This window comes from Microplitis mediator, chromosome 7 (assembly GCF_029852145.1).
Source record: "Microplitis mediator isolate UGA2020A chromosome 7, iyMicMedi2.1, whole genome shotgun sequence".
Classification (NCBI taxonomy): domain Eukaryota; kingdom Metazoa; phylum Arthropoda; class Insecta; order Hymenoptera; family Braconidae; genus Microplitis; species Microplitis mediator.
The window spans coordinates 25,466,786-25,493,554 of NC_079975.1; the positions used below are offsets into that span (position 1 = coordinate 25,466,786).

Here is a 26,769-nt window from a genome sequence, read left to right on the forward strand (position 1 = left end):
AGTTCCAGTACTCTGGAGAAGATAAACGAAAATTATTATTTTATTTTGCGGTAACTGGGCGCCATCTGACTGCAGTTATTCCCAACTTTATCGGCTATATATATTAGGCTGTATAAAAAAAATCGACTGTTTTTTTTTTTCTTAAGTATATCGAAAATATTGTTGGAAATGACGAAAAAAAAATACTGTGAAAATTATAGCTCTTCATATTAATGTTAAGAGGTTCCGCATTGCACTTTTCTATTTTCCATAAGAATAACATGGAAAAAATTTTTTTTGGGTCTTCTTATTTTTATAAGTAGCTAACGATGCGTCATAAGAATAGTTGGCAGGCATGTTTTTGTGGGTAATTGAACGCTCTACAAAAAAAGTTTCTTATCATTTTTTGATAAATCTATTTGTTCAAAAGTTATTTGAGGTTGAAGTCGAATTCGTATAAAATTTTGAGATTTTTTTACTTTTCCGGCGAAACTATCAGAGCTATTACAAAATATCATGGGACCTTTTTTGTAGATAATTTTATTTCCTACAAGTTATTTTCAATAAAATTTTTTCGAACTCCGCATTGTTTTCTAGTTATTTTCATTTTAATGCCATGCTAAAAAAAAAAGTAGTCTTCTGATCGATTTTAAGAGCTTGACATTAAAATAAAAATAACTAGAAAACAATGCGGAATTCGAAAAAATTTTATAAGAAATAACTTGTAGGGAATAAAATTGTCTACAAAAAAGGTCCTGTGATATTTTGTAATAGCTCTGATGGTTTCGCCGGAAAAGTAAAAAGATCTCAAAATTTAATTTGAATTTGACTTCAACCTTAAATAACTTTTGAACAAATAGATTTATTAAAAAATGATAAGAAACTTTTTTTGTAGAGCATTCAATTCCCTACTAAAACATGCCTGCCAATTATTCCTATGACGCATCGTTAGCTACTTATAAAAATCAGAAGACGCAAAAAAAATTTTTTCTATGTCATAATATATATAGATATATATGTATATAAATATGGCAAAGCGCAAAGTAGGATATCAATCCTTTTTTATTTTTCTAGGCCGAACACTACGGCGGTAAATTATTTCCGGATTCAAAGGCTTTGAGGATTTTCAGCGGATTCATTATTTAGGATAAACTTTGGCGACATTAATTTTAGTTATGGCTGTAAATTATCGATATTATTTTATGTGAAGAGTCATCGGACTTGAGTATTGTTCTAAGAAAGATTAGATTTAAAATCTGCAGGTATCGATTTTACGTAAATTTCATTTAGTCGTCGAGTTATTTTACAGCGGGAGCGAGTTCATTTGGGGGATCGTTAATTCAAATGATTCATTGCGTTATTTATGTTATTTATTGTGTTATTTTTTAAAAGCTTCATTTTATCGGAGTAATTAGATTTTTTGCAATAAATTTTATTTAGTAGCAAAGTACAGCAATGGTACGGATTTTTTTTTAACGAAATTTCGTTCTTATCTTGAACAATAAATTTTTGGTAATGACTTGAATCAAGACTTTGCCTTTAATGTTTTTTAGTTAAAATGAGAAATTTAAGACCAGTTACAATTTCTCTGTCATGTAAACAAGTTCGAAATTTATTCAGCGGGTTGACGACTGTAGGTAAGAAATAAAAATTGCACATAAATGAGTATAAAGTCAAGAAAATTTTAATATGTATGTGAAATTTTTATTAATTCAAAAACGCCTAGTAGTTTTTGGGGTACAGAAAAAAAATTAGTAATTATTTTGAGGTACACATCTCTGAGAGCCTTTGACACCGCGTTCTTTGACGTAACCCGGCTTACAAAGACAGTAGTTCGGTCCGGAACAAACGCCATTGGGACAACCTCCCGGGCAGCCGGGAATACATTTTGTTCTGGTGGAATCTGTTGGGTCTGGGACATAACCATCATTGCAGCTGCAAATGTTGTAGCCCATACAGACACCGTTGACACAGGGACGATCGCAGTCTTGGGAATTCCCGGTTTGTTGACTTCCCGGTCGATAACTACCTCCTTGATTTCCCTGTTGGTAACCGCCCTGTTGGTAACCGCCCTGTTGGTAACCACCCTGTTGGTAACCACCCTGTTGGTAACCGCCCTGTTGGTAACCGCCCTGTTGGTAACCGCCCTGTTGATAACCACCCTGTTGATAACCGCCCTGTTGATAACCACCCGATTGAGAATTAACTGCAACACATCGATTACTAGCATAATCTAATCGATAACCATCAAAGCAATCACATCTATCTGGTGCGACACAATGTCCGTTAATTGGACAGGGAGTTCGGCACTCGGGAATACATGACTCTGATGCTGGATCTTTTCTGTATCCTGGTCTGCAATTACAAACTCCTGGAGCTACGCACAGTCCGTATTGGCAACTTGAGCCACAATCTGGTACACACGTTTCACGGTCCCTTGGTGGGTTGACGTATCTAAAATAATAAGTTTTGATAACTTTTTTTACTCAAATTAAAAAATTATTTTTACTTCTCTAATAAAAGAAAGAATTTGGGCAGCTTACCCCACGTTACAAGTACAGACGCCTGGAGCCGAACAAACACCATTCTGGCATCCACCCTCACAAATGGCGTCACATCTTTCACGTGTCGCGTTCAAAGTATATCCGGGACGGCATTGACACACACGAGCAGAAATACAATCCCCGTTGACACATCCCCCCGGGCAAGTGGGTCTGCAAATACCTTGGGAGGATTTCTCCCATCCAAGTTCGCACTCACAGACTTCCGGTGCGAAGCAATAAGCGTTTTGGCCGCATGGGCGTCGGCAAATTGGCTTACAAACACCTTCTACTGGGTACCAGCCAGAATCACATGTACACGTTCCAGCGACACATCTACCCCCGAAACAACCAGTGCGGCAATCATTTGATACGGATTCACACCGATTGCTTATTGAGCTTCGCTGATAGCCGTCGCAGCAATCCAATATTGTTACCCAACCATTGTCGTAAGTGTTATTCCAGGGCTGGAAATTATTTTTCAAATTTATTATTAATAAACTTATTATTAAGGATATCTGAATAGTTCTAATCGATTTTATTGAAGGTTTTAATAGAATAATTATTTGGAACTGTAATTCATTGAAAAAAAAATAATGGGTAGCTGCTACTAATTTTTTCTGGTAGCTGCTACCAATAAAATCGGTAGCTACTCGCGGTTTTTCGGTATTGGCTACCGACTATATCGGTAGCTGCTACTGATTCTTTTTGGTAGCTGCTCCCAATAAAATCGGTAGCTACTCTCGGTTTTTCGATATTGGCTAACGACTATATCGGTAGCTGCTGCTGATTATTATTGGTAGCTACTCTTGGTTTTTCAGTATTTGCTAACAACTATATCGGTAGCTGCTGCTGATTATTATTGGTAGCTACTCTTGGTTTTTCAGTATTTGCTAACAACTATATCGGTAGCTGCTGCTGATTATTTTTAGTAGCTGCTCCTAAGAAAATCGGTAGCTACTCTCGGTTTTTCAGTATTGGCTAACGACTATATCGGTAGCTGTTGCTGATTATTTTTGGTAGCTGCTCCCAATAAAATCGGTAGCTACTCGCGGTTTTTCAGTATTGGCTAACGACTATATCAGTAGCTGCTGCTGATTATTTTTGGTAGCTGCTCCTAATTATTTTTTTCCTAGTTCTTACAGAATTTTATCAAATGTTTCCAGTTTTCAATTCAAAACGCCGAGTTATTATATGAAACTATAAATTCCTTGTTTTTTTTGTCGCGTGTTCTTGATTTTTCAATTACTAGTAAATTATTAAAATTGTCAACTGAAATTCGAATGATCAATTAAAATTCCGACTATTAAATTTTTATCACATGTAATAAATTTAAAAAATTATTTTTTAATAATTAACCAATAATTCAAAGTTTCCGAATGATTCGAAAACTGACATTTGCACACCCCTAGTAATCATATATTTAATTCATATATTTACTGGTCTTATTCCTTGATTATTTCCTGCCCTGTTGTATGTAGCCAAAGCTTCGTGGTACCTGCAATAATATATTTTTTCAAAAACAGTAACATCGTTCTCTTCCTCACTTCATTCTATCGATTAAATATTTTTTTTTAACATATGAGTGATGTACTCATGAGTACTTTTTTGATGCTTAAATCAATACTTGTTTGTTACATTATTAACAGGCTTTCCATGCAATTTAAAAAGGTTGAGGTCATTTGGACTCAGCAAATTATTATCTCGATTATTTAATAATGCTCAGCCCAAGTATCGAAAAAAGCTGACGTTCTTCTAAAAAATTATTCATTAAGTAGTTTCCAATAGTGAAAAATAAAATGAAAGAAGTTATTGTACTTTATAATTAAGGGTATGTGCGCTTTTTATTAAATAATAAAAGGTCTTATTTATTAAAATAAATACCCATCAGAAAGAGCTGATTCGATTCTATTGAAAATTGTGCACTTGTTTGATATAAAGAACTAGGGGAGGACTGGATACAATGGGTCGCGCAAGAAATAGGCTTTGTAAAATTTAATATGCTGAGTCTTTTATATTTTACCCGTATTTAGAAAATATGAAAGACATTTTTCATTCCAATTTAAATATAAATTTTTTTTTTTTCATTGTAAAAAATTAATTTACGTAATTTAGGACTGAAAATTGAATATAAAGTTTAGTGAAGATTTTTGAAAAAAATTTCTGGATACAGTGAAAAAAAGATTTATTTGAGCTGACTAAGATTTATTTGAGCCAAAGATATCGAAATGTGATTTATTTGGGGTAAAGAAATGATCGGATTGCTGCAAATAGAGGATAGTTGGGCCATGTGCTGAAGTACCCTAATTAAAAATACTCATTGAAAAGTATTGAAATTTATTTAAATTTTTTTCAATCCATACGGAGATTTTGAAAAATATTAAATCCCTAGCAGATCCGAATTACCGTAATTACCGTAATTTCCGGTATCCGACAGAATTACCGTAACTTACGGTAAAATGCGGTAATCTACCGTAAATTGCGGTAAAATCCCACAAATTACGATTCAATGCCGTATTTTGCCTTAAATTACGGCAATTCTACTGCATGCCGTAAATTACGGTAATTTACCGTTATTTGGATTTGCTAGGGATGAAATTGAAATTTCGATCATTTGAATACTTTCTAATTCTTATAATGGAATTCAAAAGTATTGAATCTTTCGTGATATAAAATATTGAACTATTTTAGTATTGACAAGGATTCAGAAAAATTAAAGATTCTAAATTTATTTAAATTTTTGTCAATTCTATACGTTACCTAAAATATGAAACTATTTTGCTATCGAAAAAGATTCAAAAATGTGAATTCATATGAGTGTGAATGTAGTAGACATCAGACAAATTTAAAATTATAAATAAACAGAGTAAATAATTTAAAAAATGCACTTATTAATTTTTAAATTTTTTAAATGCGTATTTTTTTTAAATTTAATTTTTTAAATTATTTACTCGGTTTATTTATAATTTTAAATTTGTCTGACGTCTGCTACATTCGCAGTCATGAATTCATTTTAATTTATTTCAATTTAAGTCATAACTCGAAATATGGAACTATTTTAGTATTGAGAAAGATTCAGAAAAATTGAAAATTCTCAATTTCTTAAAATTCTTTTTAATCCTATACTCGATCCAAAATATGGAACTATTTTGGTATTGAGACACAAATTAAATATCTTTACCTCAAATATATTATTTACTTACCACAAATAAATTATATATTCCAGTCAAATTATAAAATTATTCGAATCAACTGTCATATTTTATTATACCAAATATATTTATTAGACTGGGCCAAAAAAATTGACTATTTTTTTTTTCATAGCTATATCGAAAATATTATTGAGAATGACAAAAAAAAATTTCATGAAAGTTTGAGCCCTTAATATTTTTTGCTAAATTCACTCCTTCGAAAGTTATTCACGTTATTGAAATCGTTTTGACTCAAATTCAACCTTGAATAACTTTCGAAGGAGTGAATTTAGCAAAAAATGTCAAGAGGTCTTTTTTGTAGAGCATTAAATTTCCTTCAAAAGTCTATCATTATCTTTTTTGGATATTTCTTGATTCGTCAGTTACAAAATTCAAAAGTAAAAATGTTAAATTGAAGAAATAAATCAATTTAGTAAGCTTAATTAATCGGAAACGGCTTGTCTGACAAAAATTTTCAATCAGACCTTTTCTGTAGGGTATTCAATTTTACATAAGAATAAGTGAAAATGAATTTTTTTTTTCCAATGTTTTAGCAGTTCTGACGTAAAACATCGAATTATGAATTAAAATTAAAAATAGCGATGATAGACCTCTTAAAATTAATATTAAGGGCTCAAACTTTCATGAAATTTTTTTTTTGTCATTCTGAATAATATTCTCGATATAGCTAAGAAAAAAAAAAAGTCAATTTCTTTAGCCCAGTCTAATCTTTATCTGTCATTATTCATTAATAAATAGGGGAGGGTGGGGCAGAGCGGCCCCCCTAAGCCAATTATTATTTTTTGTGGCTTTCAACCATAAGATCACTTTACTTTTGTCCTATTTCGAACAAATTTATGGACATTTTGCCAAAATTCTGAAAAAAAAAATTTTTTTTTGTGGGGCAGAGCGGCCCCCCTCCAAAAAGTGATAAAAAAAATTTTTTTTTCGTTTTTTTTTTTTTAAATTGTTTTCATCATTAAGAATGTATTTCTTTCCTTGACAACTATTTTTGGTTTTATATTACTCGAAAAAAATTTTTTAAAGCGTAAAAAATCGTTCACTCTCGATTACCTTAATTACTAATTGTTATTTAATAAAAAAAAAAATCAATTCTATAGTTTTACTTTATTTCAAAAATTTATCAACTAAAAAAAAAATTTAATTTTTATAAATTTTTAATGACCAAATTTGCCTCTTACATAGAGAAACGGCCGAAAAATATGAAAAAATAATTTTTTCGGAAGTTTCGGCTGGTCCATTTTGCCCCAGGTGTTATGCGTAGGGCTAGAAATGTGGAATTATACTAATTTTTTTTTAATTTGACGATAAAAATATGAAAAAATCACTTTTTCAAAATTTTGGGCTTGTCCGTTTTGCCCCAAATGTCATGCGTAGGGGTAAAAATGCGCAAACATATCGGATTTATAGTAAATAGTCGAAAAAAAAAAAATTTTTTTTTTGATCAAAATTTCAGGGGGGCCGCTCTGCCCCACCCTCCCCTATTCAAAAAAAGCCACAAATAAATTGATTCAATTGGGACAAATATTTATTTTTTTGTGTACTCGGAAAAAAAATTTTGAACTCTTCTAATTAAAAAAATTTTTTTTCGTACCGCGTTCTGCCTGACTTTTAATTACCAAAAAAAATTCTCCTTTAATTAAAACGCTCAAGTAATAAAATAATAAAAACATATTTAAACTCTGTACTTACGGAACTCTTTTATAACAAGTACCAACTTCTGTGTTATTATACGAACTCTGTGGATATTGTTGATAATAACCACCTTTAACACCTTGCTGAGCTCGGGACAAATAAATTCCCGCGATTAAAAAAATCAACACGCTCTTTAACGAGTGGGCAAACATGTTGACTCGATTGAATCTGTAAAATTACTGGTAAATAAAATAATATTTTGATTTTTATATTATTAATCACATAAACCAGACCTCAGTGTGTCACGATAAGTCTAATAAGGTCATCAGATTATCATTTTTTTATTTATTTATTTATTAAATTGTACGCAATACTTAGAAATATATTATGAAATATGTCTATTTTATAAATTCATTGATAATAAATTTGATACTTGATCTATTTATCAATAAATATTTTCATTTCTTAATAATATTTTTGTTTTCGTAGAAAAATTATTACATTAAATGTTTTTTTTTACATAAATATGATCAATTATTATTATTACTCTGATATAAATTTATTCAAATGAATCAGATTTTAATGAAAACGTCGTTGTCTGAAGTGGAATTTCATCATAGAGATGCTCGGCTTCGTTATTTGACTCTACTGTTAATTGACGCAATGAATTAGCCGGTGGTCGATCGTAATGCGCTTCTAATAATTCTGTAAGCAGATAACGATAAAAATAAATGGAGGATTTAAAAAAATATTTACAATAAATGGATTGCATGATCGTGTGTAACGAGATTATGTTACGCGAGAAATTGTTTCGTGTCAAGTAAACAATTTCCGTTCTCGTGACACGATAAGTGGAAAACGATAGACTTTTAAGAAATGGCTGAGTTCCAACACTTTGAGATTTATTTTATTCGTTTTTTTTTTTAAGTCATTCAAGAACGCTTGGCACTTTCTTAGTTTTAAACTTTCCAATACGATAACATCACAATCATTATTTTATGTTTTATTCTACATTTTCTAAACTTTTTTTTTATCCTAAAAATAGACAATTAAAAATTTTTGAATTTTTTTTTCAACAGATCAATTACGAAAAAAAAAAAAAAATAAAAATATGCACATGCAGAAAATTTAAAAAACTACGAGTACAATTTTTTTAAATATTTTTTTTTTATATTTTATCGTTTTGAAAATAATCAAAAAATTATTAGACGTCGGCTATTTTCAGTATCATTTTTTTCATATATTTTTCTAGTTCATTTGCTAATAGTTACCAGTATCAATAATTATTTATATTTATTATTAATAATAATACACTGTAAAAAATTAGCAGAGTGAATCCGGAGTGAAATTCACTCCGGAGAGGAGTTTTGGAAATTTTATTAATAAAAAATAACTTGATTGAATAAAATCGTAGTAAAAACTCGCAGATAATAATACTGATACAGATAATACGCACACGAACACACACACACACTGTTTAACTGTAGTAATCAAGTCTTGCCCCGAGTGAATTGGGAGTGAAATAAAATCCTGTATACAAAAAATTCGTTCCAAAAATATTCCAAAAAAGTTCCGCATGTGGAACTTCTAAATATGAGACAGATTGGAACTTTTTTGAAACGTTAATAATTTTCATGGTAAAAGAAAGTTTTTATGAGCAAATTTAGAGTCAAAAAAAGACGTTTTTGGAACTTTTTTGGAATTTTGTATAGACATGCCAAAAAAGTTCCAGAATCAATACTTTTGACTTTCTTCTAAACTAAGAAAGACTTTCCAAAACATTCCAAAATCACTACTTTTGCATCTTTTGTAGACTAAAGACGTTCCAGAAACATGCCAAAATAGTTCAAAAATCACAACTTTTGAATTTTTTATAGAACAAAAAAAAACATCCATAAAAAATTCCAAAAAAGTTCTCAGAACGTCTTTTTTTGACTAAATTTGCTCAAAAAAACTTTTTTTTTACCATCAAAATTACTAACGTTCCAAAAAAGTTCTATCGAAGTTCTAATGTCTCATTTTCAGAAGTTCCACATGCGGAACTTTTTTGGAATCTTTTTGGAACAAATTTTTTTTACCCGGGATCTGCATCACTCCAAAACCACTCCATTAAAAAAAAAAAACTTCCAATTCACTCCGCATGCAGAGTAATTTTTTTTTAGACTTACTGAACTCCGAGCGGCGCAAGAATTCGGATTTAAATAAAATCCAAATTCACTCCGAATTTACTTCCGATTTTTCAGTGTAATAATAATTTATAAAAAAAATTGCATTTCATTAAAATGATAAATAAAATATAATTACCTCGTAAATTACTGAATAAATGAATATTTGGATATTGATTTGAATACGTCGATTCACGTGTTATAGGAGTTGGTCTTGGTAATGTACCCGGTCGTTCAGGAATAATACATCTTGGAGTTTCTAATTTAAATTCAATTAAATCTTTAGTAAATTAATTAGTAATTATTTTTTAAATAACAACTATAATTAATGTTAATGACATACGCAGAAAAAAATTATTTTTTGCCACAATTACTTCTCATTCGACCCAAATATTTTTTTGTATTATGAATTGAATTCAAAAATTTTCTTAAGGCGCGAAAAAAATTTCTTACATCCCCAGATTTTTTCCCGTCCAAAAAAAATTTTTTTTTATTCTCAAATCAGAAAAATAAAATAAATTTATTTTGTAAAAAATTCAATTTCAATTCAATAAGCCCTCGGACTTTTGGATTTTTCTTTTACTGCCTAACCCACGTCACTATAATCCACCCGAAAATTAAATAAAGAAAGAAAATTCAGGTCTCATCAGATACAAAAAATTTTCTAAGATGCAATTAATTGAAAAAAAAAAAAAAAAAAAAAAAAAAAACTGTTTAAATAAAAAGTCGCAAGCGTTTATTTTATTATCCCTATTAATGAATAAAAGTAAAAAAAAAGAAATGAAATTGAAATAAAATAAAGGGGACCGAATAAAAAACGGAAGTACGTAATTTGTCAATCATTTAATATTTCAATCTTTCACTCTTTAATATAATTCGCTTTATTTTTTCACTCGATAAAATTACTCAGTAAAAAAATAAAGATAAATGGGTATATTTAAATAAATTTAGTTATTTAATATTCAACTATAATCAATAATTAAATCGCGAATAATATATCGGCTTTATGTTTACAAAGTTGTTGAAACAAAGTTGAACGAACGGTAGTAAATGATGTAAATTCGCTTACTCATTAACATTGCTATATATATATATTATGTATAATGCATAATAATTTCGAAATAATACTCGTCACTATGAGTGTGTCATAACAACATATTTCAATATTTTAATATTAACTCGTAATACCAGGTGCATAAGTCAACTCTCAACTATATGACAGTAATAAAAGTCTTACTCATATTTATTTCTTCGAACTTTGCCAATAACAACACATATATATTTACATACACATACTTTTTTATGTATAATATAATCAAGCGTATTAAGACTATTAATCAATGCAACTATCAAATAATTTACTCATATGCCTAATGGAAAAAAATTAATGTTTGAAATTATAGCCCGGAACCCGGATGTCAATATGGGGAATTTTAACACTCCAAATAATAAATTTTTATAATACGTGTCATCGCCCGAGTCGAAATATTAGACGTAAATTGAACGTTTTGGACATTAAAAACTCAATTTGACAACTTTAAACTTATTCAAAACGTAGATTGGAGTAGGGGAGGGTGGGGCAGAGCGGCCCCCCTGAAATTTTGACCAAAAAAAAAATTTTTTTTTTTTCGACTAATTACTATAAATCCGATATGTTTGCGCATTTCTAGCCCTACACTACTAGCATAACACCTGGGGCAAAATGGACCAGCCGAAACTTCCGAAAAAATTATTTTTTCATATTTTTCGGCCGTTTCTCTATGAAAGAGGCAAATTTGGTCACTAAAAATTTATAAAAATTAAATTTTTTTTTTTAGTTGATAAATTTTTGAAATAAAGTAAAATTATAGAATTGATTTTTTTTTTTATTAAATAACAATTAGTAATTAAGGTAATCGAGAGTGAACGATTTTTCAAGCTTTAAAAAATTTTTTTCGAGTAATATAAAACCAAAAATAGTTGTCAAGAGAAAGAAATACATTCTTAATGATGAAAACAATTTAAAAAAAAAAAAACGAAAAAAAAATTTTTTTTATCACTTTTTGAAGGGGGGCCCGCTCTGTCCCACAAAAAAAAAAAAAATTTTTCAGAATTTTGGCAAAATGTCCATAAATTTGTTCGAAATAGGACAAAAGTAAAGTGATCTTATGGTTGAAAGCCACAAAAAATAATAATTGGCTTAGGGGGGCCGCTCTGCCCCACCCTCCCCTATCATAAATCGAAAACGTAACTAAAACCTATTTAGACTTACAATAAGAAAACATAAGTATACCGAAAAATTTTTTTCATCGATTTTGTACTCCTGGATTATAATCACGTCAAGTCTCTAAAATTTTGTCGTCCGCTTTTCTGGCTCTTAAATAAAAAATTCGTATTTCGAAAAAAAAATTTTTTTAGTTTCATACTTCTATCTTTAACACTATTATATCTTTTCATATATTATGATATCAAGGTTATGAAAATTGTGATTACAAATATTGAAATAAATTAATTAATGTTGTCATTAAACTAAAATCATAACTCATGAAATTACCAATTTTTTACGAACCAAAATACAAAAAAATCGTTCAATTTACTTTCAAAACGTTAAAAATGTTCAATTCACGTTTAAAACGTTCAACTTACGTCTAATATTTCGACTCGGGCAATTTTCTAAGTATCGGTTACAATTTTTAAAGTTCAAATGGTAATTTTTCTTACATAGACAATAAATTTACATACTTGTCCTGTAATTATTCACGTTTTGATCATAAATGAAAACATTACTATTTAGAATGATAGTAATTACTGATCACTTTATCATTATATTACTTGTCGTTTTTAATTTATATATATATATAGTTCATTTTTTTCCGTGTATCAAATAATCCATGGATTACATGGGAACCCATAAGAATCCATATAGGAAAGCATAGATTTATATTAGAATCCATAGGAATTAATATAGGAGTATATGGATTTATATGGGAAATCCATAGGAATTGATATAGGAGTGTATGGCTTTATATGGAAAAACCATATAGGAAACTGTGGGTATTTGGATTCCTATTTTGACATGATGCGGATTCCCATAAGAAATTTTTGTAAAAATCCACATGGAAATCCATACTAGATTCCCATATGGATTTGCTATAGTTTAGATTTACATAGGAACCCATGTGAGAATGTAAATCGGGATCTATGCTGGATTCCTACAGGAAACCATATGGGTTTCCAAAAACGCCATGTGGGAACATAGGAATCTAGGCTGTTTTCCCATATGGATTTTTTTGACAGGGTTATTAATTTAAAAAATAATTCGGAATTTATGATTAAATCTCATAAAAAATGAATATCATGAGAATTTAGTAGAATATTTGAACAGGTCGCCACTAAAATATTTTATCCGGTTACTGGAATATTAGTTTTTTTTTTTTTTTTTTTTTTTTTAGAAGGCGACAGTACCAAATATTGACCGAGCTTTAATTAGTGGCGGAGTAACGAAGGCCTTAAAAATTAAAAAATGTGAATTTAATTCATGAAAACTTTGTAGATAAACTCTTAATTTTCCCTGAATTAAATTAACAAATTTTTTAATTTTCAAAGACATTTAAGTACCCGGTCATTACGTACGTATTTTTTAAGGAATATTTTTATAACTTTCTTTTGAATTTTTCGTGCAAAGAAAACATGATTTTGCAAAATTTATAAATATTTTATTAGATCATTTCTTAAGAAAACGACAGGAAATATCTTGAGAATTTATTTATTCTATGGACATTTCTGCCGAATTTATATAAAATCGTTCAAATATTAAATTTTTATTAATAAATAAGAGACATAAATTCTATCGATCACATGAATATTTAATTTACGAACCCACTAAAAATGAATAAGCGAATAAGTTATAAAATAACTCACCATAATCACGTACGGGCGTAAGTATATGACTATTGCGATTTATCGTATGCCTGTCGTATCCTTTTTCGCGTGTCAGTGTCGAGGACATGGCCGATGCCGTTAGAGTTGGCGTTGGTCCTGGTATTGGTATTGATGTTATTGTTCTTGTTCTTGTCAATGTGTTGCTATTATTATGTTCTCCAGCCGACGGTTTCTCGGTGTCGTAAATTGACAGCCTTATAGTCTCGTAAAGTTTAGCGCGGACATGAAGAATTGCCAGTACTGCCATTATTGTCAATCCCAAAGATAATATCGACCCGATAACAATAAACGCTATAATATCCAGTGACATCGGAACGTGAACTGGAATTTTATCAGCTCCCAGCGGATCTTGTAATCCTGTTGGATAAAAAAAATGTGACGTCTCTAATAATATAGTTTGTTACTCGACAGAATCAATTACCGTCCATTGAAATTTATATTTTCATTTTGAATAATTGCACTTCGAAATCTCTACGCGGTAAATTTAAACTCTCGATTTACTCCACGTTCGGAGTGATATTTTTGAAAACTCCGGAAGTTCAACCCGGGTAAAAATATTTGGCTGAAATCATAGAATTTTATTGGAAGAGACCGTAAGCTGACCGAAAAATCTCAATTTGGCCGAAATCACACCGAAACCATAGAATTTTATTCACAGAGGCCTAAATTTGGCCGAAATCACACTGAAACCATAGAATTTTATTAGAAGAGACCGAATATTGACCGAAAAATCTCAATTCCAGCCGAAATTACACTGAAATCATAGAATTTTATTGGAAGAGACCGAAATCAGACCGAAACCATAGAATTTAATTCAAAGAGGCCTAAATTTGGCCGAAATCACACTGAAACCATAGAATTTTATTGGACAAGACCTAAATCTGACCGAAAAGTATGAACTTGGCCGAAATCGAACTGAAACCATAGAATTTTATTGGAAGAGACCGAAAGCTGACCGAAAAGTTTCAATTTGGCCGAAATCAAACTAAAACCATAGAATTTTTTTCAAAGAAACCAAAAGCTGACCGAAAAGGCTCAATTTGGCCGAAATAACACTGAGACCATAGAATTTCATTGGAAGAGACCGAGTATTGACCGAAAAATCTCAATTCCAGCCGAAATCACACTGAAATCATAGAATTTTATTGGGAAAGACCGAAATCTGACCGAAAAATCTCAATTTGGCCGAAATCACACTGAAGTCGTTGAATTTTATCAAATAAACCCGAAGGTTGGCTGAACACACACCGAAATTCTATTATTCTTAACATACAAGCCGAAAACTGCTTGAAAAATTGAGTCAGTCTAATTTCGATTTTTCTTAGGTGTAATGATTAGTCATTTTACGGCCTTGTGTTCATGACCTGAGCCTTTTTTCGGCCTAGAAAAACTTTAATTATAATTTTGGCGGGAAATTTTTTTTACCCGGAGTGAGTTCGGATTCAAATAAAGTCGGTAATTACTCCGAAGTCACTGCTGATTTTTAACAGTGTGGTTTTACAAAATTAGTGAGAATAACTAATTAATATTCCAAGACTTTGAAATAGAGTGAACTGAGAATAATGTGAATAATAGTGATTGTTACCTGTGCCAATGGAGCTCGTAATCATTTGGGTTGGAATAGATTTTCCAGACATATGGAGAACTGCTAGGATTGGACGGTTTGATGACGTAGATGTCGATGTCGATGTATCGATGAACTTTGTTGATAGAATTGGGGTACCTGTTGTAGTTGTTAATACATTTGATGAAGTCGTAAATGTCCTCTCGCTCGGAGTAATTACTGAGTTAATTGCTGGTGCTTTCAATTTTGATGTTGCTTCAGTAGGAACAGTACTGCTCTCTGTATTGTTATATTTATATATATGTACATAAATTTCAATAAATATCATCTTATGTACTACTAAAAATATTTTTGTCTGTTTTTCCGATTCGTTAGAAAATTTTTTCTGACGTCAGTTTTCGGCGGTCAATTGCCGCGAAAAATTCAAATTCCCAAAACGCGTAAATTAGGGAACGCGATTTGGTACTGGAATTCTTTTATTGAGAAGCAGAAAAAGTGACTTTGAGGTAAAATGGACCCGGGTTTAAAAAGAAAATTTTATTTTACCCCGCGTTTCCTAATTTTTAATTAATTCGACAATTTTCTAAAATTTATCAAAATTTTATTTCCGATATCTAATGTAAATATTTACATTATATGAATAAATATATACATAAATTTTCACTATTCTATGGAAAGTATAAATCACTTAATTATTAAATTAACAAAATAAAAAAATCGATTAAATCGTTTGTAGATAAAAGGGTTATTGCGTCAGTTAATTATAATAAATAAAATAATAAAAAATATATGTATATATATATATATATATATATATATATTATTAGTTATTGAGTTAATTAAAATAATTGTTAAATCAAATATTAGCATATAAATTTGCATAATATAGAGGCATAAAAAGTATATAATTTTATTATTATTTAAATCAAGTGAAAGCGATATAAATAATTAAATATATATGTGTACTCACCTACTTGCAGCTCCGTACTCATAAAATTATTATTATTATTGTTATTATAAAAATTTGTATCAAAGGAATTGCCCCTAATTTCGGTAGTAGATTTATCAGTCGTAATTTCAATTATTTTTTCATTCGTTTTGTTTATAACAAAAATATCTATCGAGGATTGAATACTGTTACATTTTCCTGTCTCATGATGACAAAATCCATCGATACAAAAGCATGACATTGAGCAATCGCGACCCCATTTACTCGGGTCACATTTATCTGTGCAGCTGAAAGTTGACATGAGGATTTTTGTTTATTTATATAGATGTTTTTAAAAATAACATGTAAATATTGGTGGATAAAATGTATATGAGAGGAATTTATGAGTTTGTATATATGATTGATAGACAATAAACATATGGATTTACTTTAAGCCTTTCCATCCTGGTAGACAGCGACAAGTTCCATTAATCGGATTACAAATACCCTTAAGCCCGCAATTGCATGTTTGTTGGCATGAGATACCCCACGTACCTTCTGGACACGCTGTTGATAAAATTTTTTACATTATAACGTATACGTATTTTATGTATTTATTTGTTGGGTACACGGAAAAAAATAAACTTTAAAAATTAGTGTTCGAAATTATAACCCGGAACCCGGGTGTCTATATGGGGAATTTTAACATTCAAATAGTAAATTTTATGATACGTGTCGTCAATTTTCTAAGTATCAGTTACGATTTTTAAAGTTCAAATAGTAAATTTTCTCCCTGATTAAACAACTAAATTCGATCGAATTAAACAGAATTGAATTTTTAATTCTATATAATTCAGATAAATTCTGTGTAATTCGGCAGGAAATCCAGAATTTATCCAAATTGAAACGAATTCAAATAATTCTATTCTGCTTAATTAGAAAATAATCTTCGACTTTCTGGTCCTGACTCCGAATTAAACCGAATTGAAACGAATTCAAAAATTTTAAATCGGTTTTATTCTGTTTAATTCGAAAATAATCCTTGGATTCTTTTGAATTCTGTCTTACCGAATTTAACAGAATTGAGCAGAATTAAAATTTTTAATTCGGTCGAATTCAGTTGTTTAATCAGGGCGTACATAGACAATAAGTTTTCATACTTATCCTGTAATTATTCACGTTTTAATCATAAACGAAAAAATTATTTTTCAGAATGATGGTTTTTTACTGACCACTTTATCATCATATTACTTGTTGTTCTCAATTTATATAGTTTGTTTTTTTCCGTGTAAAAATATGTGAGTAAAAAAACTAAATCCGGCCGAAATTTTAAACTTTTATTCAAAAAAACCGAAATTAGGTTAAAATTATGCCGAAATTTTATTATTTTTAATAAAAAAAAGCCGGAAATTGAGCGAAAAATTGAGTCGGCTTATTTTTTACCTCTTTTACAACATATATATATATATACATATATATATTTTTTTTTTAAATAAAATTCTAGAACGAAAAAATTTCAAGTTTGCGGCCATTTTTAGGCCGTCAGCGAAATTTGGCTGAGAAGAAATTTCAATTTTTGCTTTTAGCTCATAAATTTTTTACCAGGGTATTACTTTTACTAATTAAATATACTTTTAATTAATTACTTAAAACAATTACTAGCCTCTTGCAGTCATACGGCATCGAGAAATTTATTTACTAACTTTTAAATTAAATTTATCAGCGAATCAGTTCATTATTGACTTTAAGAAAGACCCCGGGGGAAAATTGATTACAGGCAACAAAAAAATATAAATAATTGTTTTTATTAATTAACAAAATACTATATTATATAATTGAAAAAAGTTTAATTACAAAAATAAATAAATGATAATTTGTATGACGTCATTTTATAAATTTGGAAAATTTAAATTTCCAGTAGAAGCAAAAGTTGAAAGTTTTACGAAACACCGGAAGTCAACTCTAAAAATACTTTCGCAATGCTTTCTTGTCCATGACAGGGTTGTTCTCTTTTTTTAGTCATACCCACACGTAAATAAAAAAAAATGTTCGTAATTAGTGAAAATTTCCACTACAAACTCGATGTTTTTATTTATTTTTAACTGCGGCGATGAGTTTAAAAATAAATAAATAAAAACTTTATAAATTTAAAGAGCTATAAATTCAACAAACCAGACATGTAACACGTGTGATTATTATGATTATTAAAATATATGAAAAAATCTATGCAATTAATTAACTATGCAGCAAATACGTGAAAGTACATTAAAATAAATGCATTATCGTAACTGGTTCCGGTGACATTTTGCACTTGTATGTTTATACTGTAAGTATATTTATATATATATAAATACATATGTATAGTGATTGTGGATAATATATAGTAGGACAAATTAAACAACGTTTGGTGAGGAAACATTTGTGTTGTTGTGTATATTAATATTTGATGTGTAATATCAAGCCGCGTCATGGACAATCGGTGGGTACAATGAGTCAAGTGAAATTGCCAATTGAATTTGACTCGGCCCCTATATAACATATATCGTACGTTAAATCAAATTCTCATGAGTTAACAATTTATTATAGTACTGTATTGAGCGTAGGAATCATTTATTGTTTTTACTCTCACGCATTTTAATCTTTATAGATCAAGTTTTATTTTATTAATTATTATATTTTTCTAAGTTACTTTTTTTTTATGATTAATTAAAATTATTTGATTAAGTGGTTATTAGTACATAGAAAAAAAAAATTTTGAAAGTATAAAAAATTTATGTAAGTGAGTAAAAATTAATTTCGGTGGAAAATGAATCATATGGAGCATATATGTCATATATGCTCATATATAGGACATATATGATCAGTATAAAAGCATATATAGTTCATAAGTGCTCTCTATACATGAGCATATATGACGAATATATGGATCATATACGTCTCGTATATGTTTCATATATGCTCCTATGTGGCTCATGTATGATCCATATGTGGGTATATATGACGGATATATGATTCATATATGCTTCATGTATATATCAAGCATGATCCATATGTGGATCATATATGGAGCATATATGATTCATATACGGATCATATATGGAGCATATATGATTCATATACGGATCATATATGCTCTATAGATGAACATACATGGCGGATGTATGATTCATATGTTTCATGTATATATTATGCATTCTGCATATGTGGTTCATATATGGAGCATATATATGTCATGTATGTCATACATGCTCGATACGAGAGTCATATATGGAGCATATATGATTCATGTATATATCAAGTATGATCCATATGAGGGTCATATATGAAGCATATATGATTCATATACGGATCATATATGCTCCATACATGAGCATATATGACGGATGAAAAGATTCATATATGTTTCATATATATATATATATATCAAGCATGATCCATATGTGGGTCATATATGGAGCATATATGATCCGTATATGAATCATATATGCTCCATACATGAGCATATATAACGGATGAAATGATTCATATATGTTTCATGTATATATTATACATGAAACATATGTGGGTCATATATGGAGTATATATAATTCATATACGGATCATATATGACGTATATATGGATCATATATGATTCACTTTTCATTCATTATTCGAAGAAATCTTTTTTTCTGTGTAGTTAAATTAAAAAATAAAAAAGAATTAAAAAATATATATATATATTTATATTTACCAATATCACATTTATTTCCAATAAACCCTGGTGTGCAGTTTGATATTCGAATACATTTTTCCGAGTAGTAATTATTTATTCGATATTTTTGTTTGACGTATCCTTCACAACAATCACTAACATTCCTTTGTTTTATTTCGCTCTAAAAATAAATAATTTAATTAACGCTATAAAATAATTAATTTAATTAAGATAATTTTTCGATGAAATATTTAAAAGTAAATTAAAATTATTAATGCGAAATTTTTTTTTTAAGAACTAAGTACTTATTAAAAAAAATCTGGCCATTAGTGAAATTTCGTGGATTTGAAAGTTATTTTATAAAAAATATAAATATTTAAATTCAGTGAAACTTTATAACACTGAATGAGGTAAAGAACTTTGGCGCTGGGAATTTTACAGAATCGTCAGGATGAATGAAACTTGTAAAATTATTTAAATATATGAGTAAAGTTATCGCCGAGTGAAAGGGATAAAATATTTATACCTTTTTTTTCTTATTTTTTTCAACATATTTGAAACAAAAAAATCTAGAAGTTATACTCCAAAAAAATATTCTAGTCTAACGAGTACTAGAATGTCAAATTATCTGCAGTCGTTTCAAAAAATTCATTCGAGAAAAATTTCCCACTGTCCCTAGTGGTCAATTTTTTTTTTCAGTCTCAGTCTTAAAGGACAGAGCCAAGAAAAATTTTATATTTGGGGTAAAATGGGCCACTCACTAGTTTTAGTGGAAAATTTTTTTTTTTTAAACCTTAAAATTTCTTTAATTTTCTCCAATTAAATTCACCATATTTTTAACAAAAACTAAAATAACAAAGAATTCAATTTTCTTTCCATTGCCTATTTTGAAAAAATAATTACATCCCAATAATAATTTATTTCCGCTAAAAATACTAAAAAAAATCAAATTCACGCTGATTAAAAAAAATTTCATAATTATTCTCGTAATAGTAAAAATAATAACCATTATTATAATCAGAGTAAACATCAATCATCTTAAAAATACCGCAGTAATTATCATAATAATTATTGTTATTGACAAATAAAGTCAGAGGAATAATAAATTTAATTCCCAAGCATGACCGCTAATTTTGATTTTTTACAAATATATATGTACATATATATATTAAGATATAAATCATACATATATCCGAGCACTACGTAATAACTCGCTTAGTAATCCATCTTTTTGATTATATATATGTACATATATATTGAGTACCAGCTGCGTTGAAAGTTTGCCGCGCCTTCGGTCTTTCTCCCGCACTCTCTTTAAAAATCATTTTTTCGGTTTCATATTTACATCGAAGTCCTTACATGCATTAATAAATTTTTTGTTGACCACGCGTCGTGCCTCGAGTACATAATAATGTAAATAAATTTATAATGAGCAAGTGTCCGGAAATGATTAAAATTTTTTTTATTTCCCAATAATTTGAAATCATCGGAATCGGAGATCACAGATCATTAAAAATAATAACCGATAATTAGTCTTGCGCAATTAAATGCCGAATAAATATGCAACAATATCATATCATAAACATATATATATATGAAAGAGTATGAACATTAATCTATCCCATATCTTCCAGTTATTTAATTATCCACCGCGATATTTATCGCTCACTGTCGCTTTCTCTGACGTAATAAGTATTTACTGAGTCGAGTAAAACACTGAGAAACTCAAGCGTATAAAAAATATATAAAGGAGAGAAGGACGTACAAGTTCCTTGGCTTTGTATTTGCACGAGTAATCAACTCCCTCATATATATTTTTATATTTTACGGTCTTTGTTCTGATTCACTGTTTAATATTTATATGCGCGGACTATAAGTAGGTTTTATTGTAGGCATATTTAATTAGGAAAAAAAATTATTGTTAGAACAGAAAATTTATTTATGAATATGAATTAATTGGATGTGATAAATTATTGGTTATTTATTATGGAATATTTTGAATTATTTATTTATTTTTATATTTTTTTATGATAATAATTATTTGCATTTATAAATAATTTATTTTTATTATTTTATTATGAGATATTATTTAACGTATATATTTTTTGAATTATTATATAATTTTTTGGTAATTTTATTTAAATTTTTATTATCTGCCGAAAGTATTTTATAAATTTATGATACCGAAGTTAGCAGACGTCTAATAACTTTTGATTTTTTTTTTGGACGATAAAACATAAAAAAAAAATATTTCAAAAAATTGCACCTGTAGTTTTTTAAATTTTCTACATGTGCATATTTTTATTTTATTTTTTTGCAATTGATTTGTTGAAATACGAAAATTCAAAAATTTTTAAATGTCTGCTAACTTTAGGATCATTTGATTTCTTTTTTAAACTATAAATTACGAAAAAAAAAATATTTTCAAAAATTGCACCTATAGTTTTTTTAATTTTCTACGTGTGCATTTTTTTACTTTTTTTTTTTTTTTGTAATTTATTCGTAGAAAAAAAAATCCGAAAATTTTAAATTGTCTGCTATCTTCAGGATCATTATAAATTTATGTATTTTAGGATAAAATGAATTTTTATAGTAAATGAGGAAAAGTGGGGCAAAATGAAACGCTATTTTAAGAGAAAAATTTTTTGGAAATGTTCAGTCTCTAAAAAAATAAGGAGTTGGTCAGCCCGAGTAGTGCGACCACTTCGAAATTTAGTCGTAAAAAAAATTTCTCGTGTTCGTTATTTTTATTTATTACCAATGAGCAGCCCAAGCAAAAGATGGAACATTTTTTATTCTATACTAACTTGCTTGAAATTTTTCTAAGCTCTACAATTTTATGGAAAAAAAACTATGGCTGAAAAAAGGCCGGAAATAACCATGATACCGGTTAGTCGGCGTCTAATAATTTTTAGATTTTTTTTGGACAATAAATTACAAAAAAAAAAAAAAATATTTAAAAAAATTGCACCGGTAGTTTTTTAAATTCTCTACATGTGCATATTTTTATTTTTTTTTTTCTTCAAATTTAATTGTTAAAAAAAAAGTCCAAAAATTACTAATTGTCTGCTGCCTTCAAGATCATAAATAAGCCCATACGAAAAAAATATATATCCGAGCAAATCTGCATATATGAGACATATATTTATATGTTGCATATATTCGACATATTCCAGATTTGCCCGGATATTTATTTTTTTCGTATGGGAGCCGACTCAATTTTTCGACCAATTTTCGGTCTGGTCATAAAAAAAAATAAAATTTCAACGTCTAATCAGCCAACTTTTAATAAAAATTTATGGTATTGACGTAATTTCTGCCGTTACCGCCTTTTTTTCGGTTTATTTTCAGCCAAATATTTTTTCCCGGAATAAAAGTTGACTAGAGGTCAAGAATTTCTTTTTCCTTCAATTTCAAAATTTTTTACTGGAAATTCAAAATTGGTCGCACTACGAGTGTCTAATTTTGCCCCACTCTCCCCCTGAGCAGTAAATACCTTTATTCTAAATAGAGTTCTCATCTCAATATGATCTCTGGTGCATCTCGGTGGGACAGATAAACACCATGAAGTCGTTGTGACCAGTACCGGTTGATGATACTGTTCTCTAACCGTCACTGTATAGCTAAAAAAAATATGTGCATTCATCAAGTTATTGACTAAGCATTAACATTCAATTAATTACTAATTAAAATATCGAAATGAAAGTCCCCGGCTGAGATTAATGAATACAACAAATATTTATTGCGGTAAAATGAATATGACCTTCATTTAAAATAATAAACCAAACATCTGATCATTTAGATTGCTCGTAAGTATTGTTATTATTTAAAACTTCTTTCTATTTTAATGTCCGATGGATATGTCGTAAAATATAACTATATATCCTGTTAAGAAACTTTTACAATATTTACGCTTTGAGAAATAACAGGAATTTTTTTGCAACCACTATTATTACAAGATATATTTATACATATATATAAATTTTTTAAAATTATTATTACCATCATAAATTAACGGAAATATTAATTAACATATTTAATGACCGCCATTAATCACTTAAATATCATTAAAAAAATTTTACGTAAAAATGCTTACAGCAGCGCCCATATTCGGGAACGTTTTTTTTAACTAGAAAATTATTTTTTGAATTTCGCGCTCTTTTGGCCGACGGTCGAGTTGCAATTAAAATCTTTTTTTTAAATAAAATTGAATAAAGATAAATTACTTTTCCACCCTTTGGCACAAATTTTCTTCAGAAGCTCCCGCAGAAGTCACCAGAACAAGGACGAGGACGAGGACGAGTACGAGGACGAGGCCATTTTGTTGTTTCAAAACCCAGGATGACTCCATTTTGATGTGCACACGCCGCCAGGAAACGGAAACTCGTGCCGACAATAATGAAAATGAACTAAAAAATTTTTCAGTTCCTTCGAAATTTCTGCGTCGTAGAACTTAACTATAATTTTATTTTCATTTTGGTGGATTTTTACTGTCACTCAAAAATTTATTCACATTTTAAAATCACAATGCATTTAATATTAATTTTAATTACGCACTTGTGTTAATTAATAAGTAAAAAAATTTCTTTCACATGACAGCAGATCACGATGTCGATCCTCTAAAAATAAAGTGACGACTGACTTATTTTTTATTGAGACTAAAAGTTATTTTTTTAAGTGTCAAGTGCTCGAGATACGATGCGTCTCTTGATCCTGATACACAAAGAAGGATTGGGTTACTATCGATGTTTTTAATCTTCACTGAATTATTTTTTTTTTTTTTATATTTTGTTTATATTATTGTATATAAATACAGATCGTGTGACTAAACTGGATAAAGATAATTTTAATATTCGTTAGTATTTATACAATAAATAAATTTAAATTAGACCTGAGTTCTTTATTTAGTCAAAATATCAACATAAATTTTTTTGATCGTATTAATTTTTTTAAAATTCAAAATCATTTAGAAAATTCTGTTATTAATAAATTAGACGTCAAATTTTATGCAACCCTAATTTCGACTAATAGTTTTAATTATTTTACGCTTAATTAGGGGAGGGTGGGGCAAAGTGGGCCTCCATATAATTTTATGGAGGCCCACTTTGCCCCACCCTCCCCTACATATTTTTGTTTTTGGCTAAAATTTCAATAATTCCCTAAAAATTAAAAATTTAAATTTAGATGATACTGAAGTTAGCGGACGTCTAATAATTTTTGGATTTTTTTTTAGACGATAAAATATAAAAAAACAAATATTTGAAAAAATTGCACCTGTGGTTTTTTAAATTTTCTACGTGTGCAATTTTTAGTTTTTGTTTTTTTTTTTTTTTAAATTGATTTGGTGAAAAAAAAATCCGAAAATTACTAATTGTCTGCTAATTTCAAAATCATTAAATTTAGACCGAAAAAAAATCAACTACGGTTTTGAAAAATTATTTTTGAACAGAATTATCACTAGAAAATTTTACTGTGGACTCAAAATTTGAGTAAAATCAAAAAATTTTTATTTAAATTGCAATTTTTTTAATTTTATTCAAATCACCGCTTTAATGTGAAACTGTAATTTTTTTCTGTGTAATAAAAATATTTCGCCACTAAATTTTTGCCGCCAATACGATCAATAAAAATGGGGCAAAGTGGGCCTTCATACAATTTTATAGAGGCCCAATTTGCCCCACATATTTTTTTTTTTTGCTAAAATTTGAATAATTCCCTAAAAATTAAAAATTTAAATTTAGACGTAAAAAAAAAATCAACTACGGTTTCGAAAAATTATTTTTGAACAGAATTATCACTAGAAAATTTTACTGTGGACTCAAAATTTGAGTAAAATCACAAAATTTTTATTTAAACTGCAATTTTTTTAATTTTATTCAAATCACCGCTTTAATGTGAAACTGTAATTTTTTTTTTTTTGGTTCAATAAAAATATTCGTCACTAAAATTTTGCCGCCAATACCTTCAATAAAAATTCAAATAAGGCCTCTAACTATGGCACAAAAATTTTCAACTGACATTTAACCGTAATAATATTTTTTAACACAAATTTTTTTTTGTACCTCCAGTAATTTATTATTCAAAATAAAATTTATTTGTATCAATTACTCGTTATTTTTTTTTTATTACCCATATTAGCATTTTAAATAAAAATTACCGTAACAATTTAAACTATTCCCAGTTTCCAAATAAAAATTCTCAAAAAAAAAAGTAGTTTCCTCAAGTTGTCCTAAAATAGCAATCAATCAACTAATCACCGATCACACGTCAAACAAGTCGCCTTTTTATTCTGAAATAAAAAAAAAGTTGACAGTACATGTCGACGTCTCTACGTGCCAGTATATTACATTACATTAGATGACGTTGTCGCTGTACTACTCGGCACGTATGAGAAGACGATCACCGGACAATTGGATAAAGACTATTGTCACATAGTAATTTAGTTTCTCTACTCACAAAAATATAAATCACGACACATTTATCACAAAAATAGAAAAATTTGACAGTACAAAAAAAATCCGTATCTAGTTTCTAAAACTTTTTTTTAATTCAATTCGATAACTTTCTCTATTATTGTTGTTTTGTATCAACTTTGAACGTATTTCGAGTTTATTTCACTCGGGACGAAGGAAAACAAAATTTTTATTCTTCGACTGGATGATTTTTGATTTTTATTTCTGTAAGTTTTGAATTTAAATGAAAGTCACGACTGGAATATAAAAATTGAGTAACATGAAGAAGTTATCTCGTATGAAAGTAATTGGGCGCGTCGTAGTAACTCGGAATGCACTTGTATAGCACAATGAACTCCGACCCTATCTGACAGAATTTCCCCCACTTTTTTTAGTAATTCATTCACTTGATTCGTTGACAAATTAGAGATTATATACTACAGTTGAACACGAAATTACTATAGTAACTAAATTATTACATATATATATGTATATATATCTCATATATGTAATATAGTAAACAATTTTATATCAAATAATTTATATTCCAAAATTAATATAAATTTTTATCAAATTTTTCCACCTCAAATTAATTTTCCGTATGGTAAAATAAAAATTACGGTTTAAAAAAAATGATAGAGGTACCCGCAGCTATTACTCAGCTGTCTTTAGGTTTTAATTG

General features: G+C 28.9%; 2 protein-coding genes across 6 annotated transcripts; both read right to left on the reverse strand.

Annotated features, from left to right (window-relative positions):
• Positions 1–1,661: 1,661 nt before the first annotated feature.
• Positions 1,662–7,616, reverse strand: LOC130671379 (epidermal growth factor-like protein). The gene is made up of 4 exons (XM_057475234.1): positions 7,424–7,616; positions 3,960–4,017; positions 2,523–2,986; positions 1,662–2,433 (listed from the first exon to the last, which is right to left on the reverse strand). Exons 1-4 carry the CDS (start codon positions 7,576–7,578, stop codon positions 1,731–1,733), a joined length of 1,380 nt encoding a protein of 459 aa, XP_057331217.1. The 5' UTR covers positions 7,579–7,616; the 3' UTR covers positions 1,662–1,730.
• A 98-nt stretch (positions 7,617–7,714) lies between these two features.
• Positions 7,715–26,419, reverse strand: LOC130671378 (uncharacterized). Of its 5 annotated transcripts, none has more exons than XM_057475232.1 (11): positions 25,988–26,419; positions 25,793–25,924; positions 23,862–24,254; positions 23,132–23,258; positions 19,675–19,816; positions 16,394–16,511; positions 15,987–16,252; positions 15,038–15,295; positions 13,432–13,809; positions 9,671–9,790; positions 7,715–8,071 (listed from the first exon to the last, which is right to left on the reverse strand). In XM_057475232.1, the coding sequence occupies exons 3-11, from the start codon at positions 23,984–23,986 to the stop codon at positions 7,926–7,928; spliced, it is 1,680 nt and encodes a 559-aa protein (XP_057331215.1). In that variant the 5' UTR covers positions 23,987–24,254; positions 25,793–25,924; positions 25,988–26,419; the 3' UTR covers positions 7,715–7,925. The 5 variants fall into 5 exon arrangements, with proteins under 5 accessions (XP_057331215.1, XP_057331211.1, XP_057331213.1 ...); XM_057475228.1 differs by having other exon boundaries at positions 23,862–24,348; XM_057475230.1 differs by having other exon boundaries at positions 23,862–24,465.
• Positions 26,420–26,769: the final 350 nt, after the last annotated feature.

Bases quoted from the DNA above. Each gene is read 5' to 3' on its own strand.
- LOC130671379 (XM_057475234.1), bottom strand. From the start codon at position 7,578: ATGTTTGCCCACTCGTTAAAGAGCGTGTTGATTTTTTTAATCGCGGGA. The intron at 2,987-3,959 runs GTAAATATATGA...AATAATTTCCAG, and splicing joins ATAATCAAGGAATAAGACCA to CCCTGGAATAACACTTACGA. The intron at 2,434-2,522 runs GTAAGCTGCCCA...TTATTATTTTAG, and splicing joins GTCTGTACTTGTAACGTGGG to ATACGTCAACCCACCAAGGG.
- LOC130671378 (XM_057475232.1), bottom strand. From the start codon at position 23,986: ATGGAGTCATCCTGGGTTTTGAAACAACAAAATGGCCTCGTCCTCGTA. The intron at 23,259-23,861 runs GTAATTTATCTT...TATTTTTTTTAG, and splicing joins TTGTGCCAAAGGGTGGAAAA to CTATACAGTGACGGTTAGAG. The intron at 16,512-19,674 runs GTAAATATAAAT...TTTTATCAACAG, and splicing joins TGGAAATAAATGTGATATTG to CGTGTCCAGAAGGTACGTGG.